The 21,956-nt window shown below is 42.9% G+C and overlaps 1 protein-coding gene across 2 annotated transcripts in view; it reads left to right on the forward strand.

Annotated features, from left to right (window-relative positions):
- Positions 1-2,475: 2,475 nt before the first annotated feature.
- The window catches only part of GALNT14 (polypeptide N-acetylgalactosaminyltransferase 14), a 384,373-nt gene continuing 364,892 nt past the window's right edge, over positions 2,476-21,956 (forward strand). For both annotated transcript variants that reach the window (XM_042438475.1, XM_042438484.1), the window contains exon 1: positions 2,476-3,252. In XM_042438475.1, coding sequence (XP_042294409.1) covers positions 3,115-3,252 — 138 coding nt within the window. In that variant the 5' untranslated portion in view covers positions 2,476-3,114. The remainder of the gene's footprint in view (positions 3,253-21,956) is intronic.

A 21,956-nucleotide genomic window follows, 5' to 3' on the forward strand; every position in this document is an offset into this window, starting at 1 on the left:
TCTGGATTTCCTGCATGGCAGGGGGTTGGACTGGATGGCCCTTGCGGTCTCTTCCAACTCTATGATTCTATGATTGATGTATAAGTCTAGAAATTTTAGTCAAAAAACTGACCCCAAAAACCTGAGTTGACTTATCCATGGTTCAATGTAAGTACTGTACTTGAACTCTTCTTTTAAAAAAAGGAACCATTTCCTGGTGAAAAGCAAGAGCATAATCTGTCCTGGAAGCATTGGCCCCCTCTATTCTCTCATCCATCCAGCCTTTAGTATGAGCACAAACAGTTGTGGCTGCTGGAATTTTGTAAGTTGTTTGGCATTTTTTCCTTGCTTCATTCTTTAGATCCTTTGTCACAAGCCTCTAAGTTTTACCCTCGACTTATACATGGGTCATATCAAAATCCATAATTTTGGCCCCAAAATCTAACCTCGATTTATACATGAGGTCAACTTATAGTCGAGTATATACGGTACATGCCCTCCTTGGTCACTTTGCCTGCCTGTTTTTTCTTTGGTAGTTGTGGATGCATGCCTTCAAGTTGTTTCTGACTTATGGCGGCCCTAAGACCTATCATGGGGTTTTCTCGCCAAGCTTTGTTCAGAGATTTGCCATTTGCCTTCCCTTGAGGTTGAGAGCATGTGATTTGCCCAAGGTCTTGGATGCCTAAACTATTTCCAAATACTCCACTGAGGGTTATAAGACACTCCAGGGCTAGAAATTTGGAGAGTGAAGGCATATTTCATGGGGGGGGGGGGGGAATTTTTGGGAGGGAGAGTGTCCTCATTCCCTCCCCAACGCTACCCTCCTGATGGTGGGAGAGCTGTAACTGATGCTTTTTAATGTTTTTAATGACTGGGTTTTTAATGTTGCGTAATGTTATAAATATTAATGATTATTATTTTTAACATGTATATTTTAATTTATAACTATTTTAACTCTTAATATTGTTTAATTATTTTTTAAATTTTATGTTTATGTATTTTAATGTTCCTGTACTGTTTTTTAAATTGTAGTGTTTTATACTTGTCGTTCACCTAGGAATAAACTCTTCTAGGATATGGCCACATGGCCCAACCCCCCCCCCCCACACACACCCAAAAAACCTATGGTTGCCGGCCATGAATGCCTTTGACTTCACATGGGTTTTTTATTATATATGTGTGTGTGTCTCTGTGTGTTGTAAGCTGCCTTAAGTCCCAACGTGGGAGAAAGGCAGGATAAAAATAAAAGACAATAAAAATAGGTCAGATGTGAATCTTGCAGTGCCAAAAAAAGAAAAAGTAGGTATGACTGGGCCCCAGATTTTCGTTATGGTGGGTCCAAAGCAGGGTTTGGACTCACTTTGAAGTCCAAATGCCAAGGGATACTTGGGGCCTGTTTGAGGCTAACTGGAAGAAAGAAGTGGGTGGCAAGAGCTTTCGTAGACTTGAGCCTACAGTACTTCCCTCAAATGCATGCAGTGAAGGAAGGAGGGAGAGAAAGAGAAGGAGGGATAGAAAGAAGGAAGGAGGGAAAGAATGAAGGAGAAAAAGAAAGAAAGAGTGAAGGGGAGGAGGGGAAAGAGAGAAGGAAAGAAGGATAGATAGAAATAGGGAAGGGAAAGAAGGATAAAAAGAGGGAAGGAGAGAAGGAAAGAAGCATAGAAAGAGGGAAGGAGGGAAATAATGAAGGAGGGAAAGAGGGAAACAGAAGGAGGAAAAGAAGGAGAGAAGGCTAGAAAGAGGGATGGAGGGAAAGAGAAAAAAGGAGAGAAAGAGGAAAGGAGAGAAAGAGGGAAGGAGGGAAGGAAAGAAGGAGAGGAGAGAAGAGAAGGAGGCAGCAAGAAGGAGAAAAGGAAAGAAGAAGAGAGGAAGGAAGGAGGGGAGCAGAAAAGGAGCAAAGGAGAGAAGGAGGAAAGGCGAGGAAGAGGATATTGGAGCTAAGATCAGGGGTGACTGCGGGTCGAACGATGCGAATTGACGTTATAAGGGAAGAGGGGGAAGTAAAGAAGGAGAAAAGGAGGGAAGGAGTTAGGAAGCAAAGAAGGAGAGAAGGAAGGTAGGCTCAAGTCTGAAAGCTCCTGCTTCCGGCTTCTTTCTTCCAGTTGGCCTCCACCCGTCTCCCTTGGCCCCTGCTTTCCCAGCCGAGGCTTTCTTTCCCTTCGCCTCTCTCCGCCCGGAGCCCCAGGCCTCTTTTCCCGCCCAAATCTCCCAAACACTGTCCAAAGGCAACGAAAGCGGGGAAGGCGGCCAAAGTCCTCCGGTTCCCGAACCTCGCCGGGTCCGGAGCCCAGCCTCCCCAACCGGCCTGGTGTGCTGGAGCCTCCGCCTTCCCTCCCTCCCTCCCGGGGTTAAGCCACCTCCAGAGGGGGAAAAGCTCGGGCTTGACCCGGCGGAAAGAAGGCGAGGTTGCGAGGAAGGTGGCGGGAAGGACAGTCTTCCCTCTTCAGGAGCCTCTGAGGGAAGGAGGGAAAGAGGGAAAGCGAGAAGGACAGAAAGTGGGAAGAAGGAGCGAAGGAGAGAAAGAGGAAAGGAAAGACGGGCAGAGAGAGGGAAGGATCAAAAGAGAGAAAGAGAGAAGGGGGAAGGAAAGGCGAGAAGGAGGGAAGGCGAGGAGGAGAGTATCTTGGGCCGGCTGGAGCTCCAGGGCCTGGGTGTCGAGGCGGCGTCAGGCGCTTCCCGGTCTCTTTCCCCGCCTCTTCTTCTTCTCCTTCTTCTTTCTTCCCCAGCGGAGCCGCTTCTGACCCGGAGGAGGAGCGTGGCCTCGTTGGCTCCCTCGCCGCCTCGGAGTGCGGGGCAGCAGCAGGGGCTCTCCTCCTCCTCCTCCTCCTCCTCGGGAGGCTTCCAGGAGGGAGGGCAGCCGGGGATTCCTCCTGCCGCCGCCGCCGCCTCCGCCGCCTCTTTCTGGGCTCCAGGAGGCTGGAGAAGGAGGAGGAGGAGGAGGCAGAGGCATGTCCCTCCCGAGGAGCCCCAGGAGGAGGAGGAGGAGGAGGAGGGGAAAGAGGAAGGCGCGCCGGGACGCCTCCTCCTCCTGCCGCTGCTGCAGCTGCCGGTAGCCCTGGTTGCCTTGTTCCGACGGGGAGGACGCCCCCTTCCCGCCGCCTCCGCCGCCTTGCTCCGCTCTCTGCCCGGGTCAGGATGAGGCGCCTGAGCCGGAGGGTGGCGTGGTCCATGCTGGGCATCCTCTGGCTGGCCGCCCTGCTCTTCTTCTTCTTCTTCGGCGCCCGGAGCAGGAGCAGCGGGGACTCCGCCGCCGGACAGGCCCCCACCTCCCGGGTGAGTCAGGAGAGAGGGGCTCCCGGGCTGCCCTTCCAGGCCCCTCGAGGGCTCCCGCCCGCGCAGACTGGGGCCACCGCACTCAAAGTCTCGACAGTGTAGATGGTGGCAGCCGCTCTCTCCTTCCTCTGGGCATGTGCAGAGTGTGCTTTTGAGTAGAATAAAGCCCTCAGGGAGAGACGAAAGGTCTCTGTGTGTGGAAATAATCCGTTTTGACACCGCTTGAACTGCCAGGGCTCAAGGCTATGGCATTCTGGGCATTGGAGGTGCCACAACCAACTCCAATGCCCAGAATGCCATAGCCTTGAGCCCTGGCAGTTCAAGCGGAGTCAAAACGGATTATTTCGACCGTGCGGATGTGAATGGATGCATCCGTCGCGCAACGAAGCCCTACTTTGCCACGAGGGGCGAGTTGGAAGCGAGACTTCCAAGCCGAGTTGGGCAAGGGACGGCCGCCGGACCTCCTTTTCGGCCTGGTTGACTTCCCTCCTTTGGGCAGAAAACGTGGGGAAGGAGAGCGGAAGAGAGCCAGCTGGGCGCCTGTGAAGCTGGCGAGACGTGACACCCCCCCCCCCAAAGACCCTGGGGCAGAATTCAAAGAGCTAGCCTTGTTGGTCTGGAAAGTTCTGTATGCAAAGGGACCTTGTAACACCTTTGTGAGGAACTGAAAGAGGGAAGCACAAGCGTTACTAGTCTTGCTCCTACCGCCTCAGGTGCATGGGCTACAGCCAGCTTTCCTACACCTGAATCTATTTCCTCAGATGCATGGGATAGAGTCAGCCTTTCTACACCTGAGTCTATTTCCTGAGATGCATGGGTTACTGTCAGCTTTCTTAGACTTGAGTCTACTTCCTCAGGTGAGAGCCAGCTTTTGTAGACTTGAACCTACCTCCTCAGATGCATGGGACAGAGACAGCTTCTCTAGACTTGAGTCTATTTGAGTCTAAGAGCCCTGGTGGCCCAGTGGTTAAATGCCTGTAGTGCAGCCACTCACTCAAAGACAACAAGGTTGTGAGTTTAGTACCAGCCAGGGGCTCAAGGTTGGCGCAGCCTGGCATCCTTCTGAGGTTGCTAAAATGAGAACCCAGTTTGTTGGGGGCAGATAGCTCACACATTGTAAACTGCAATTAGGGAGTACTTAAGGGCACTGATAAGCAGTATAGGAATGTACTTGCTACTTCCTCAAGTGCAGGGACTAGAGTTATCTTCCCTAGAGGAGCCTACATCCTCAGACACATGGGGAAGAGTCAGCTTTTCAAGACTTGAACCTTAGTTCCTCAGATGCATGAGGTAGAGTGGAAAGTCCAGGAAAGGTTTAGTATAAGGTGGGTCCCTGGACTTTGCACTCTGCTCCATGCATCTGAGGAAGGAGGCTCAAGTCTATGAAAGCTCATGCTACCAACTCCTTTCTTTCAGTTAATCTGAAAGGAACTTCCTGACAGTAAGAGCTGCTCAACAGTGGAACACACTCCCTTGGAAAGTCTTGGAATCTCCTGCTTTGGACGTTTTTAAACAGAGGCTGGATGGCCATCTGTCGGGGGTGCTTTGATTGTGAGTTCCTGCATGGCAGAATGGGGTTGGACTGGATGGCCCTTGTGGTTTCTTCCAACTCTGTCATTCTCGGATTCTATGAAAGGCGGTACAAGACTCTTTTGCTTCTTCTTCTTGTATGTATGTTGGACAAAGTTGCATTGACACATCTGTATCCAGGCTTATTATGCATAAGAGTTTCCCCTCCCTGCCCTGACTCTGTAAAATTGGAAGCAAACACACAAAAATATTTGTGCACACACTCCTGCAAGATTGGCCTCCAAGTTGTGCTTCTGGCATTGTGGAAAGATAAGATAAGGAGTGTTCAGGATGGGTGGAAGCCAGAAACCTCGTCCAAGAACTATACGCTCTCTCTGTCTCTTGAAGTGTAGCTCTTGTTTGAAATGAGACGGGATGGGGATTGTATTGTGTGTTTCCTCCCTTTCTGTTTAACTGCAATGTGTTTTTCTGCATGTGATGCTAACACCTTTCCCACCTGAAATGGAGCGGAATCATTAGCAAACTCTCTTACTCTGGGGCTGGAAAAAAAAAACCAGAGGGAAAAAAAGGCATCCAGCCAAATTAAGTCAAATGTGCACTTAACCAGTGTGGAATGTACATTCAAATTACAGAGGTAGGAACTGAAACACCCCCCCCCCCAAATAAAACAATTTTAAGTGTCATTTGTGAAACCGACCTTAATGCTTTTAAAATGTTTCAGTTTAATGGCACCTGTTGCTGTCTTGAATGGTTAAATGAGTGAAGTTTAAATTGTGTGTGTGTGTGTGTGTTTTGTTTCATTTCTCAGGTCTGTAATTTGAATGTAAAACTCAGACTGGTGAGAGCCTACATTTGTCAGTCTTCCATTTTGCTTTCTAGCTGTAAAAATGTTGTACATACGTAAAATGATGTATGAAATGGATTTGTTTCTTTCGTTTGGCCCTGCAGTAAAGACATTCATGTGTGTACCCAGCTGTCACAAGAAAAGGCTGGAATTCTTTTCATATCATGTATGGAAAATACTTTTATTGTTCTACTGTACACATGTCAACCTAGAACTCAAGCTCATTGACTTCAGTGGGACTTACTCCCAGAAAGCTCTGTATAGGATTGCAGGCTTATTGCCTGGAAATTGTACATAGTGCAGAATTGTCCATGTTGACTTGGAAGTTAATCCTGTTGTGTTCAGATCTTATGCATAGGTCCAATCCACACTGCAGAAATAATCCAGTTTGACACTGCTTTAACTGCTCTGGCTCAGTGCTTTGAAATTCTGGGAACTGTAGTTTTGTGAGACATTTAGCCTTCTGGTGCCATAATAAACTACAATTCCCAGCACTCCCTAGCACTGAGCCAGGGCAGTTAAAGCCTTGTCAAACTAGATTATTTCTGCAGTCTAGATTGGACCATATTTTCATTGGTCCAAGTCCCATCAAACACAATAGGGCTTTCTTTCTAGTACAGTAAACAGAGTAGGATTTCATTACATGGTTAAATAAAGGGTTGTACTTCACTTTTCTCCTTCTGGGACTCCTACTTTTTTGTGTAAACTCATTTGGTGAAGTTACTTGGTACTAATACTAGCCAAGGCATTTAAAAAAATTTTCCCCCACCCTATGAGTTTGTCACAATTGGGAATATGTCTTGGATGTGAAGTGTTATTCTTAGCAAAGACAATTTAAAAGAGCACTATTCTGTAGCTCTGTAATGGAGAGTACATACCAAGAATTATTTATATAGTTATTTGTTTATTGTTGGTCCTGTCCTGTACACAGTGCATTTCTCCAGAGAGTGAACATGTTTGCTCAGGGCAGTTGAAGTTTTTGCAGGATAAATGTGTAGGGTTGAACTGTATAGGCTTCTTGACTCTATTCCTGTCAGAATGGCAAATCCGTGCCATGTAGCCCCACAATCCAAGATGTGATGATGCAGGGTTTCCCCATCTTTCACCAAATTTCCACTTGCAGACAGCTTTTTATTCATTTTGGCATGCTGGGAATGAATTCCCACATATATCTATATCACTTGTTGATCACTCTCTGCTTGATTATGGTATGGTTGTTGAGAGCTAAGAGAATGTTTGAATTGACAGTTAAATAGCATTCTGGTTAGGCTGGCACTGGATAATGGTGCTCACTTTACTAGCAGGGTTATATTCATGGTGGTTCGTGCATACCATCATCAGTGATAGCTAAGTCACCAAGTGATGAAAACACATGTGTGAAGTGTCTTAAAACTGGGATGAACGTCCATGTTTTGTATTATTTCTGTTTGTTACACCTTTCTCTCTCTCAAGCCTGGGATGAATTTCCATGTTTTGTATCATTTCTGTATGTTCCAGCTCTTTCTCTCTTTTTCCCTCTTTTTAAAAAACACAACTCTTTGCGTGTTAGCTTTGGTGTTTTGATGACCCCACTGTACAGGACAACAACCTTGTTTTCCATGGTTTCTGTAGTTTGCCAAAGGTTATGCCATTTTTTTTTTTGTCTCTCGCTTTAGTTCTGGGCTTAATGATTGGCCAAGTCTAATGATTTTTGAGAGTCTTGCAATCTTTTACTAACCTAGAGACTTTTTTAAAGAAAAAATGTAATGAAAATTCTGAACATGCATGTCTTTGGCACAGGCCTAAATGAGCAGCAGTAAAACCAACAGGCAGTATCTTAATCGAGCTTTCCACTAATGTCAATGGCTGGGAATGTTCTGGCCAGGAAACAGAATGAGCCGCCTTTACGGGATGTTTCCTTCTCACCCGTTGCAAGCAGGCATTTCAGGCCTGTGACAGCCTGCTTGTTGTTGTCAATTTTCACAAAAACAGAGCTACTTGGATCTTGTAATTGCCTTTTAGAAGTCGGAGAAGGTTTTTTAAAAAATTTGTATTACAACTCCCAAAATTTTTCTGCCATCATTGTAGGGAATCTGGGAGTTGTAGTCCAAACAGGGGATTTTTCCAAAGCTCTGCTTCCTTCAAATCTCAGCTGTGAAAAAATAACGTGTTTTGACATTTTGATTTTTCACAGTCAAACTATTATAATGACATTTTTTTTAAAAAAATGACCTTCCTGCTGTAGGATGAGTTTGAGTTAGTAACTTCTTATGTGAGATTTCTAATAGGAATAGAACCAGCTTTTCATTGTGGAGAGAAAGACAATGTCTGAGATCAATCAGTGGACCATTCAGTGCTGGCTCTGTGTGTATGTGTATGTGCCTTCAAGTTGCCTGTCGTCTTATGGTGACCCATAGAGTTTTCTTAGGCAAGAAATACTCAGAGGTGGTTTTGCCAGTTCCTTCTTCTGAAACACACCCTACAGAACTTGGTATTCGTTGGCAGTCTCCCATCCAGGTACTAACCAGGACTGACCCTGCTTAGCTTCCAAGATCAGATGGAATCTGGTGGCTTGATGGTATTTGGGCAATTACTATCCTGCTTATGGCAAAAAACAGACAAACCTGAAACCTATTGAGGGAGAAAAAGAGTGATAGAGAAGTACTGCTGACAAGAGTTCAGGGTGTTTTCAACACTGTAGTTTAAAGTTTTCTTGTTTGTGTCAAACCCATGAATGAACATGCTTAATGCTTTGCATGTTGCTAAAATGTGCTTACAGGAATAAGGTTGGGCCTCTGAATCAGAGCCCGCACCAGGAATGGGCAAAGTAATGCCTAGGATGTTCTTGGACTGAAAATTCCAAAGTCCTTTGTCAGGATTTCCAGTAGTGAGAGCTATTAGAAGTTGTAGTCTAAGAATATCTGTAGGGTCACAATTTGCCGACCCCAGCCTTCACCTTGGAGGGCAGCACTCTCATCTCTCTGTTAATTCTTGTCATGACAAACTTACCTGTTCAACCATCTCATCTGTCTTATTAGGTAGAAGATAATACATCTATGACTTGTTTCCACGTTACTGTTTGAAGCTACATGGTTACTCTCCTGAGTTCTCCTTTTGTCTAGGAAATTAAAATCTAAATCTAACATACACACTAGTGATCTCCAAACAGTTTGTCACACTCCAAATACCAGTGATCTAGTAATAAGCTTTGAAGTGCAGGCGTTCAGTATGACATTTTCTATAGCCACACCCCCAATAAGAATCCAAAGATGCAGACAACTGTGTTGATCTCTATTAAGAAGAAAAAAAGTTCTGGCAGTTTTCACTTCCAGCAGGAACAGGTCTTTTTATAAGCAACGAGTCTTACTTGCCCATTGAAGACTATGCCACCAAGGTAGTTTAGAACAATATGTCCATGATGGAAAATTCTATCCACTCTCTCTCTCTTGCTCAGTTACTATTGGGGTTTCACCTGAGCTCAGAGACAGCAAAGAAAGAGGCAGTAGATGCTAATTTGTATCTGCTAATCTTTAGCAATGTGAGCCTTGATTCCAGTGCACTACTAAGTGCAATTGTGGACCAGAAGCTAGGCGCACTATTGTTAGTTGCTGTCAAGTTGACTTTGACTTATGATAGTAACCCTATGAATAAGAGACCTTTAAGTTGCCTGCATTAACAGACCTGCTCAGATCTTGCAAACTCAGGGCAATGGCTTCTTTTGTTTTTAGCAGGCATAGGCTAAGCACATAACTACAGATTTAAAGCTCATTGGCTGAGACCCCAGGTGTAGAGGGGCAATTTATCCATTTATTTACTAAAAAAAAAAAAAAATCCCCTATCAGTAAATGGTTTCTTTTTATTTCTAAGAAGAAAATTAAAATGCTGTGCTTGGGAATGTATTTTCAGTGAGGGCTAAACATCCGTTCAGCCATTATCTTGGGCAGCCTGACATGATCCAGGTTTGAGAGGGCCCTTTTCAAAGAGACATTTCTGGGGCCTCTTTTTACAGTATTAGGTCATGGGCTTATTTGGCAGTTGTGATGGACACTTGTGTGAAAGCCGTTAACTTTCCCACAGTATTTTGCAGTGGCTGCTGTAGCGTTATTCTTGGCATTGGCCTGGAATGACACTGGATGCTTCAGAGAACTGCAGGAATCTCAGAACTAGAGATGGAAAGATTATTGGAGAATATTTAATCAATAGGGTTTTTTTTATTTTAAAAAAAGGGTTTTCCTGAGTTCTGGGAAACCCCAATGAGCAGCATGAGAAATCCTCATAGTTCAAGACTTTTCTGTGTTAGAAATCCCAAGTGTTTGTTTGTATAGAAAATTGTATTTCCTGTCATGTTTTCTTTGCAGAAAAGTCCCAAACTATGGAGTTTATCACATGGGAGGTTAAGTGCCTAAATCCTGTGCAGAAATGGGCTTTAAATCTTGGAAAAATCCCACAGAAGTGGGATCATTTTCAGACTCATTGGTGGCATTGAACATTAACACAAAAATAACCCACACAGAAAGTGGACAAAATTGGCTGCTTTTTACTTTTGGGAGAATCCAATTTTGTTCACTTTCTGTGCAGGTTAATGCTGGATTAATGCTGTGTGTGAACGTTGTGTGAAAATTATTCTGCTTTTGTGAGATTTGTTCACTTTCTCTGAGCGTTAAAGCCCGACGTCGTGTGAAAATGATCCTGTGTGTGATAAACTTTAAAAACTGTGCAGTTTTCAAGGACGGTTTCACAGCATGAAGAAAACTGCTAAAATTATTAATTGCTTCTTTTGAGAATGAAATTATCAAAAATTGATATCCTTGCTCAGAACTGTTTGCTTCTTGGCACAAGGGCCAGAGACAGGTATCAGTAGTCCAGCATTATGTTAGGGAAAGTGAAACCACTGCCTCAAGGCAGCATATGCCAAGGGAGCTGCAGTACAATGTCTGAGGTAGAGCTGGGTTTTGCCTGCAACCTGCCCTGTACCCAGCCTGGTCCTCTTGGGAGCGATAAAAGATTCCATTCCATTGCTAGTGTTGAAATAAGATTGAGTTAGCAGTCTGGCTTGTATTATATAGAATGGAAAGGTCTATTTTCCTTTACTTTGGGCAGCAAGATGTCTTGGACTGGCCTTTGCAGAATCGTAGAGTTGGAAGGAACTCCAAAAGCTCGTCTAATCCCTTGCCAGTGCAGGAATCCACCACTCAAACCTCCTGAGAAGTGGATCTCCAACCTCTGTATAAAAAGCTTTAAAAAAAGTGCCAGTGCAACCTCTGAGTTATTGGTTTAGACTATGGGTGCAGACACTCTAAAGAAGGGGCTGCCCTTGCTGGCTGAGTTCAGAAAAGAGGGAGAGCTGGACCTAGATAGGTGCTGCAGTTGCCAGAGAGAATTAGGCCCTTTTCACCTTGAATAAGGTGGTGTTATTTTGTTGGGCAAGTCACACACTCTCAGCTTCAGAAAACCCTGTGATAGGTTCATCTTTGGGTTGCCATAAATCAGAAGTGATTTGAAGACACACAACAACAGCAGCAGCAACAACAACATTTTCAGTTATATAATTATGAACAGAACAAAAGGGTAAATTCCTAATAGTGGAATTTCTCTTAATGCATTTCCACCTATTTTGTATATTTTATTTACGGCTTTAAGATTTATCCCCAAATGCTGCAATACACCTGAGCAGCACAGGCAGAAGAATCCTGCAGTCAAGTCCTGTACTGGCATCTCATTGGATGCTTAGAACTTTTGAACAGTGCATATGTGTCAAATTTAATATACTGTATAATGTATTGTATTGTTGTAAAATATATCTACGTGTATGTGTATTAAATATATATATTCATAATACACGGACTTACACTGTGCTTGTGTTTGCAATATTCAATTATAGTGGGACCTGTAGACCCCAGAAAGAGGTACATCAGCAACAAAAGGCTCTGTGGAGATGCTCTGTTCAAAGGTGCGAGTTGCTGCTATTAACTCTGACAGTGATTCACCATTGGGCAAAGGGAACTCGCAGAGTTGTGTGACAAGGGTAGATCACCCAGAGAAGTATAATAGCCTTCTGGGGCTTCTGTAATATGAAAATTCTATTCCCCCCCCCAGCATCTGCACACTCCTTATGATCATGAGGAGTATCTGAATAGTCATTTTTATAAACAATGAGCACAGAATTAGTTGTATCTCAGTTGCATGATGCAATGCTACTCTGAGGCTTGCTGTATATGCATGTGTTTTTTTTAAAACTCAGGACTCATAATAATCACTCCCCCCATGTGATCTTTTCAAAGAGCTGCCTTGTGCTTCAGTTACTCCATTGTTAAATTGTAACATGGAAAATATTCAAATTAATCTGAACAACAATTTTCAAGGCAACATGGATGCAGAAAAAGAAATTCAAGGTGAATGTGCCGCAAGAACAATTTCCAACTTTAGCAGTAATGCTGGGTTAATGTTCAGTTCTAGGACTGGACTAGTTTTTATAACTTGGGCCATAAGAAGATAGGAAACTGCATTTGCCCCAGCTGTTTGTCTGTCTAGCCCAGAAATATAAACTCTCCAGGGTATCAAGCAAGGAGTCATAGTCATTTTATCCAGCCATGACTGGGACATACTTGACTACCACTGAACTATAAGTTCCCCCTGTATTTTATAGTTGTGAATTTTGGTGGTGGTGATATTAGAGCAAGTGTGGTGTTGTGGTTTGAGTGTTGGACAATGACTCTGGAGACTAGGGCTTGAATCTCCACATGGCCCTGGAAATCCACTGAGTAACTTTGAGCAAGTTACATTCGCTTAGCTTGAGAGGAAATCTGAGCAGATCTTGCCAAGCAAATCTTACCCCATGAATATGTTTTCCTTTGGGTTTCCATAAGTTGGAAGTCATTGAAGGAACTCAGCAACTATGGGAGTGTAGCCAGTGCAAAGCATCAGAGGCCTCCTCATTGCAGCAGAAGGTGAACTTTCAATTGGTGCAGCTTTCCATATCCCTCCACAGTGAGAAACCTGACAGGAAGATGATTCATGTGTGGTGCTGGAAGAGAGTAATGTGGGTACCACCAGTGGTCAAAGTGACTAGTAAACAGGTTGGAGAACAAATCAAGCCTGAACCCTTACTAGAAATCAAAATTACTAAACAGAGATAGTCATACTTTGGACTCATAGTGAGATAACATTATATACAAGCAATGATTCTCAGCCAAGTGGAAAGTAACAGGAAAAGAGGACCATGCTGCAGATGGAGTAATTCAATCAAGGAAGCCACAGTGATGAGCTCATGAGACCTGAACAGGGATGTCTTGGGCTGCATCTACACTGAATAATTATTGCAGTTTGGTCTAAAATACACTGCAGAAATAATCCAGTTTTAGACCACTTTAACTGTTCTGGCTCAGTATGAGGAAATCCCGGGAATTGTAGTTTATTGTGACACCAGAGCTCTCTGGCAGAGAAGGATAAATGTCTCACAAAACTACAGTTCCCAGAATTTCCTAGCACTGAGCCAGGGCAGTTAAAGCAGTATCAAACTGGATTATTTCCATAGCGTGTTTTGGATTTTTGATGCGGCTTTAACTGTCATGGATTGATGCTGTGGAATTCTGGGATTTGTAGTTTTGTGATATATTTATCTTTCTCTGTCAGAGAGTTCTGGTGTTACAATAGACTAGAAATTCCAAGATTCCATATTATGGAGCCATGACAGTAAAAGTGGAGTCAAACTACAATAATTCTGCAGTGTGGCAGTAGCTTTGGAGGTCTGTCATTCATAGGGACACCATTGAGGTTGAACTGACAACAATAAATAGCAAAAAGCTATTTTTTGGGAGGGGGGGTATCGATATTACTGTACTTTGAAATCAGCATACCAGAGTAGATTTCCACATGGGCCCTCTTCAGACCGGCCATTAAGGCTGGCCTGGGGGTGGAGTTGGGGCGTCACATCCAGATGACGCAAGCCCTGACTCTGCCTCCAGGATGCCATGACACTGCCTCACACAGTGCGCGACATTATGGCGTTCCTCTGGAGTTGGGTCCATATGATGCAGCACCAAATGGGTGCTGTCAAGCCATGGCAACATGGCTATGGCACCCTTTCCAGGGCACAAAAAGGAGCTGCTTTTTGCGACTCCTTTTTGTGCCCTGGAAAAGCTGGATTGGGGCCACAGTGTGCGTTTGCTGCTGCTGCTGCCGCCGCCGCCGCCGCTGCCGCCCTGATCTGGCTAGGAAAGGGGTAGCATTGTGTCACCCCTTCAGGGCTGTTGGTCAAGCCCCTAAGCCACCAACAAGATTCTTGCACAAGAATAGAATACTGAATATAATTTTCCTTCTTTTGGTTTCCAATCTAACTGTAGTAGCTCATCCATTGTATTCAGGAATTCAGAATTTAAACAACAGTTTGCCAAGTTTGAAAATGTACTCCAATGAATTGTCCTCCCCCCACCATATCCTTCTCTATCTCATGCCATTAAGGAGTACAATGGTTTTCTTAAAATTACTTATTTTAATGATGATGATTGATGATGTTAATACATTTCAGTAGTTTCTAGAATTTTTCATGTTTTCTCCTACTTTATTTACAAATACAAATGTGTGATAAAAATAACACTGCACACCTGTAAATAACTGGGTGAAATTTCAGCTCATGTATTTCACATAACAGTTCCTCAGTGTAAAAAGGGTTCCACTGGAAATACACTCTTTGAAATTACAAAATAAAACTCCCTTTTTGGAGCATTATATACTGTATTATCTTTCAGATGAACCTTTCTGTAAAGTTTGCTGTAGAACCGTTTCTTCATTTTATGGTCCTTTAAACAATCTACTTCACAGTTAGAGTTTTCCCTGATCATCTTCTTCCTGCTAAATTCATTACAGGTCTGTCCGGTTCAGCACTCAGTCAAATCAACAAGCTCTTCTTCTAAGAGATGGGAGATCAAGCCCTACATGTCTAAGATGCATAGGCTATGTTAACCATCAATTCTGTCAATCTGTCTGCTTAAAATAGCTTCTCTTTCATTTATCCTGAATTTCCTATCCAAACAGTTTCATCCTCCTGAGACTCATAGAATCTTCCTCTTGTATTTTTTTTAAATGCACTTGAGTTTTGGTTTTTTTAAACTTTTAAAAAATTAATTTGAACGGTGTATTTGTTCTGACAGTAGAAACGTACCACTTTGTTCAGATGCAACAGGAAAATGTGGTTTGGCATTTCATGAATGAGTCTTGTGCTAACAAATTGCCTGATCTCTCTCAACTATGAGGAAGGGATCAGAAAAGTTAAATAGAATTTATGGCTTACTGTGGATTCTGAAGCTGGTTTGTTTAAGGCAGTTATAGTTAAGATTAACAATGGTTTAGGTGGCAAAAGAGAGCATACATAAATGACTTTTTTAAAAATTACAACTTTCATAAACTTTCAGCAAGTGTGACTCTTAGCAAGTAGCTGGATAGGACATAATATGTTTGTTGCATTAGGCTGGGGCTTGAGTCAGATAATATTTTCTTGCTCTGATAAATGATGGTTTATTACTGGTCATACATACTTTCCTCCCTCCTGATCTAAAACCCTGATATAATATTACCATAATTTGTCAGACCAAGTTTTATTATTATAGCATAACCAGAAAACTACAACTTGTCCTCTAATTGCAATCCTAGATTATATGTATAAAATCAAAATTTGAATTGCAATCCCGGTTTGTATTTAGGGCTTTAGACACAGTGTCCTGATATGGAGTCTGGCAAACCCAGGCAGTATTAAGGTGCATGAGAGAAAACAAGAGGAAAGAGAAGGAATGAGCACGAGGATACAAGACTTCTTCATCCAGTAATCTATTTTAACAAAATTAGATTTTTATGTTTGCTGAGTCAGAAACTCTGAAATAGAATTTTTTAAAAAGTTGTAGAACTTGCATATATGAATTGAAGTTTGAACTACAGTATTGATCTGGTGTGCCCATGGGCATTATTATATAAACTTTACTGTGGTACCTGAGATCTTTCCCAGCCCAATGTCGATACAGTCCAATTGTGACATAGAGCAAGTATGGACCCCTGGCTGAAATCCTAGAGGGCTCCTGCCACTAGTAGAAATAGTTCTGAGCTAGGTGGACCTTGCTTCTTGACATTTCTTTTTTAAAAATACATATACGGTCATCCCTCCTGCTTCACGGGGGATCCATTCTGAACTCTTCTGTGAATCTGGAAAACTGCCAATATTGGAGTTGCTGTTAGTTTCAGTGGTAGTGTGTTCCTGTACATGCCGCTGTGTGTGTGCCTTGAGCACGTGCACCATTTTGTCCCTCCCTACTTGCCATCCATGAATGGGCGAGACTGCAAACCCCAAGTCTGCAAATCAGGAGGGATGACTGTATTTTTGAATCAATACAAGGTAGTGAATGCAGTCAAAAGTGATTTCTTAGTCATAAGTAATGCATTTATCTACTTTGAAAAGATTCTGCCATTGGTGAGAAATGATGGTACAATCCATGTACCTTTATTACTAGTGTACCAAAGGTTTGTCTACTTTGCACCAACCACAAGAGTGTGGAATCAGAGCTTGGAAACGTTACTCTTTTGAATGACAGCTTCCAGAATCCCTCAGCCATCTTGGCTACTATAGTTAGTCCTGGCTAGAGCAGATCAAGTGAATTAGTGTGATTTACATATCTGTTGGACCATAGTTCAACAATCAAGTCAATGTGTCTGTTCTGATTGTAACAAATCAATAGGAGTCATGCCTCTCAAAATAAGTATCCCAGTCTCTGGAACAGTTATTACTACTGTTGGGAATGGAGAAACATAACTGGCTTTTGTTTTGTTTTTGCAAGCCCTATTAAGATTGTCATGGGGTTTTCTGGAGCTGAAAGTGCATGATTTGCCCAAGATTGTCCAGTGGGTTTCTATGTTTGAGTTGAGAATTGAACCATGATCTCCAGAGTCATAGTCCATTGCACAAGCCACTACACCAAGCTGATGTATTAAGATAGGGGTGGAAACTCTGAGAGCCTTCAGATATTGTTCAACTCCAAGCATTCCTAGCTACCATAGCCAGTTGCGCTGGAACTTTCAATTGAACAATCCCGGAGGCCTGCAAAATTCTCACCGCTTGTATTAAGGCGTTCATTTCACTTTATATTTAGTATAATTGTGAGAATGCAGTGGTAATTGCTAAATTGTCCAAGGAGCCTTCACAAATAGGGGTGGTTCCCCAGTTCAGATGACTTTGTTTCCCTCAAAGTCAGCATGGAGATAGTCATGGGGAAGATGAAGGAGTGGAGCTACCATGTTTGTCTCTGCTTTCCTTATGAAGGATTTAGAAATATCAGTATGGAAAATTATGAATCTTATGTTGAGTTTTTTTAGTGTCAAGGTTAGAAAAGGTTGCTTGTTTGCTTTCTAACCTGGAGTCACCTCTTTTCTTTTCTTGATCTAATCTTCTTGTCTGTTGAGGCTTTCTGTAATCTCTGCTTCTGTTTCTCTTCCAATTACCTAATCTGTCATCTTCACTACTTCCTTAGCTTCACTCTTTTTAGTTTCACTGACTTGTTTTCTACTTCCCCTCCAACCTCTTTGCTCTCATCTGTCCCTTGTCTTACATCTTGCTGTTTAGTCAGGAAACTGCTCTAGTATTGCTGTGTTACCTCTCTGTCTGCCTCTGTGAGGGCACTGGAAATCTAGATGAGTTTGTTATTTTAAGTAATAATCTCTCTAGTCTTGGCAGAGCAGTTTATGCATGCGTGTGTGTGTGTGTGTGCATGCATGCATGCAAGTGTGCACGTCAGTGTGTGTGTGGTGAGAGGGGAGAAGGGAGGAGAATCACAATTAGTTACTGTATTTTCTGGCGTATAAGACAACTGGGCGTATAAGGCGACCCCCAACTTGTCCAGTTAAAATATAAAGTTTGGGATATACTCACTGTATAAGACTACCCCTCTTCCAACGCACACCAAATAAAAATTAAAAAAACATCAGATTTGATTTCGAAATGGTAATTTTAATTCAAATGCTTATGACATGCAGGTACTTAGCAGGAAACCTTGTTGTATACAAAGCCTGCTTGGATTGGTCAGCTTTCCCTGCCTGCCCAGCCCTCCCTGTCTCCAAGACTATTAGAGCGGTAGCTGTTTTCATACGGTCGCCGCATATGGTGGGGATGCGGCCGCAGCCATTTTTGAGCTCCCTCCACCATATGTGGCGACTGCAGATTCTCCAGTCCGGCTCGGAAGTTTCAGCACTTGCCCTATAAGAGAACACCCGGCATATAAGATGACCCCCGACTTTTGAGAAGATTTTCCTGGGTTAAAAAGTAGTCTTATGCGCCAGAAAATACAGTATATTCCTCAAGAATTAAAAGTAGATTCCCCCCTCCCCGATTTTTTTTTGAGCTGGACCTAAAAGACACAGGTTCTAGTCCTCACTGAGCCATGAATCTCACTGGATGACCTTAGGCCTATCTGCCTCTCTCAGCCTTACTCCCCTCATAGGGTTGTTGGGAGGAGAAAGTGGGGAAAGCCTTTTATGGCACCATGGAGTGGGATACAATTCTAACACATAACTAAGAACTGGATGCAGGACTCATTCATTCATTTGTTGATTCAACCATTCAATTTATACTTCGCTTTCCCCCCAGCATGAGATGGTGAGGCTCTACTGGTGGATGTGCCTTACCATGCCCACCTCTTTGTAAAACATATGTTGCTTGAAGTCAAGTAGTGGTAGATCATGATGGGATGTAATACCCCTCCTGTAAGGTATGTGCATATATACACCAAGTAGCAGCAATACATACCACAATAACTCATTTATTGTCATTAACATGATAAGTTCTGGCTGTCACTGCCAGAAGATCTTTTTCCACAGCTGCCCCAGCCCTTTGGAATACGCTGCCCACGGAACTCCGCTCATCTTCCACCCTGGCCCAATTTAGGAAGGGTCTTAAAACCTTCCTATTTAATCAGGCATTCCCCGACTAAATATCCCGTGGGCCTCCCTCCTCTCTCGTGGCCGTGAGGACGGGCTAAGGGGCTTTTTATTGTTTTTATGGATTGTTGTTTTATTATGGTTGTTTTTAATCTTGTATATTGTCTGCACTTCGGTGCATTTTGTTAGCCGCCCTGATCGTTTGGAAGGGCGGGGTACAAATAAAAATTTTATTATTTATTATTATTATTTATTTACCTGAGAGGATGCTCCATTGCACTTGGTGGTGCTTATTGTATACTACAGTGGGTAGTATCCAGTGAAATGGCTCTCTTTATATATGTGGAGGAAGTTTCTGTGAATGCAAGCAGGAGCTGTAGTTTCTTATGCCACATCAAACTTGTTCCAGAAGTCTGAGAAGTTATTTGGAGCATGTTTTGGGCAGTGGATGGAGTTGCAGGGAAAGGGGCTGAAATACCCAAGCATCACATTGGATTGGATTTAGACCACTGAGTTTGAACTGAGAACCTTCTGAAGATTGAAAGTCAACTCATAGCTTTTAATTAAAAATGTAAGCAATCTTGCAAAGAAATCTAACTTCCCTTCTACATTGCTAGCACAATATAGCAAGAAAGAGAAATAATTTCTTATGTGCTAAGTCTGTTACACACCTACAGCAAACCTGTCACCTCATTCAGTTTCGAGCTTTTGGAGATTTATCAGTTAATTTGGTGCTCGTGCTTTAACAAGTGAGCTGATGACTCTTACACTGAAAAAGTTCCAGAGTTCAATTCCCCCTCCAAAAAATCCCTGGTTTGAGTGCCCATATTTTTCAGCTGCTTTCAAAATGTTTCCAAAGTGCCACTAATTTAGAAACATGGGGAAATAGTTCTTCCTGAGTCACACCGACAACAACCATGTTGCTGTTGTGTGTCTTCAAGTTGTTTCTGATTTATGATGACCCTAAGGTGAACCTGTCACAGGGTTTTCTTAGGAAGTATTTCAGAGAAGGGTTGCCTTTGCCATCCTCTGAGGCTGAGAGAGTATGACTTGCCCTTCTGGCAGGGCTTCCTCTCTCTCACCTCCATCCTTTAATTTCTGTCCAGCATTCAGCTGCACGCATTAATACATCTGCTCGCCACTTTGATTATGTTTCTCCTCTATTATCATCCCTTCACAGGCTCCCCTTCCCCTTCAGTATAAGCTTCTGCTGTTGACTTTTAAAGCCCTGCATGGGCTGGCCCCTCCTTATTTATCTAACTTGCTTTCTCCTCACCTTCCCACTCGTACCCTCCGTTCTGGTAGTCAAGGTCTGCTGTCCTAGCCTAGGATTTCCACTGCCCCGTCCCGGATTCATCTCTTCTCACTTGCTGCCCTTCACTCCTGGAACCTCCTTCCCCCACGAGCACGGCTCATCACTTCTTTAATCAGTTTCAAAATTGAGTTGAAGACTATCCTGTTCAGAGAAGCATTCCCAGGCATTGCGTGACTATTAGTTGATATTTGACATTTTTAATTTGTTGTCCGCTTTACTTTATTGTACCTTTTTCTGTATTGTTATGTATTATTTATATGTATTATGCTATAATTTCTTTGATTGTACGCCATAGACAGGTTTACTTTATCTATTTTATTGTTTGTATGTACAGCGCTATATAAAGAAAGCATAATAATAAGGTCACCCAGTGGGTTTGCATGGCTGAGCTGGGATTCAAACCCTGGTCTCCAAAGTCATAGGACTTTATCTCACAGGGAAGATCAGGGGTTTAAACAGCAATTATCCCATGAAAATTGTGAAACTGTGATTAACATTTTCACACAACATCGCAATTAAAGTGCTGTTATCCCAGGAATACACAGGCAAAAAATAGCAACAAATCATTCACAGGGAAATCCCATGAATGATTTGTTGCTGTTTATTGCCTGTTTATTGCTTGTTTATTCACGGGATAATGGCTCTTTAATTGTGATGTGTGTGAAAATGTTAATTGCGATTGCACAATTTGCATGGGATAATCGCTGTTTAAACTCCCAATTTTCCCTGTGTGATAAAGTCCATAGTCCAACACTCAAACCATTACACTCTAGCCCAAGATTATTGATAACTGTTAGCAGTGGCTCTCCAGTTCTACCTGGAGGGGATTACATACAGAACATGTGTTCTGTTGCTGAATTGTTACCTGTTTTTCAGCCTTATCACACCAGATGAATCCCACTGAGAAACATAATTTAAAAGTAGAAAAAGCTTTTTTTCAGATGACATTTCTCCCAAAAAGAAATATCACAAAAATAAACCAAATGGAAAGTGGACAAAAATGCCTTTTTACTTTCGGGAAGTTCGCTCACTTTCTTTTCACATTATTTCTGTTTGGGAGAAATGTCATCTGAAAAATAGGTTTTCTACATTTAAATTCCGTTTCTGAGTGGGATTCATCTATTGTGATAAGGCCTGTAGTCTGGATTGGTGTGATTTGTTTCATTTTGCTTTTTCAAAAAGAAAAAAAGAAAAGAAAAAAAAGTGACTGCTCTTCTTTATTTCTCTATATCTCTCTTTTAAAGTTATTGGATGCTGAAGAGACCTTGTTGCCAACTGAAGAATGTTTTATGTATGAACAGAATGGAAACTTAGAGACAAGCTGTGCAAAACGCCGTAAGAGTGTACATCTCAATATGGCCTGGTGTTGCTGTGCCATAAAAATCTATCCTGCCTACCTTATCCACTCAGCATTCTAAGATCTGCTTAGGTTAGATGTTTGTAGAATGAATTCCCCAGCCTGTCTGAAGCTGTTGTCCAGACAGTTTTTTTGCTGTAGCCACTTGCATTTTCAAAGGACAGATTGAAGCCTAATTGTACTACTGGGAAAACCTTCCTATCCATAGTCATCAGTCTCTCTCTTTCTTTCTTGCTACTGTGGGGGAGGGAATAAGTGTGGGGAGCAGTCCTTGCAGACCTGTCAGGGAACAAATCTACTGTAACGGTGTGAATGGTGTCAAGCATGCACCTAATCAGGTGAGCCAGTTAGCCAGCAAAGGATTAGCATGAAGTCAAATTAATCCTGTCTGCTGGATAGCTTATTTGGAGAGTGGGGTGGGGGTAATGACTGTAAGCATGTATCCTTTTGTGAGCCCGATCAACTGGAGCTTCTGGTAATATCCAACTTTAGCTTTCATCTACCAATTTCAAAGCACTTTTTGTAAGCTTTACCTACTTTCAAACACTCCCAGGGTCCATTGTTTAAGGAGCATTGATGGATCTGGATATATGTACACTCAAGTTGAGGAAGATTGGTGGATTCCCTCCGCTTCTTCAAAAGTGTCTGCATCTCTCATTGATGCAGAGAGTTAAAATTTCTCAGCACCTCTGAGTAGCAATCGGGCTTGCTTGCCTGAAGGCATGTTCACACATTATAGGGGTAAGTGCTGAGAAAAGACTTCCCCC

Source organism: Sceloporus undulatus, chromosome 1 (assembly GCF_019175285.1).
Source record: "Sceloporus undulatus isolate JIND9_A2432 ecotype Alabama chromosome 1, SceUnd_v1.1, whole genome shotgun sequence".
NCBI lineage: Eukaryota > Metazoa > Chordata > Lepidosauria > Squamata > Phrynosomatidae > Sceloporus > Sceloporus undulatus.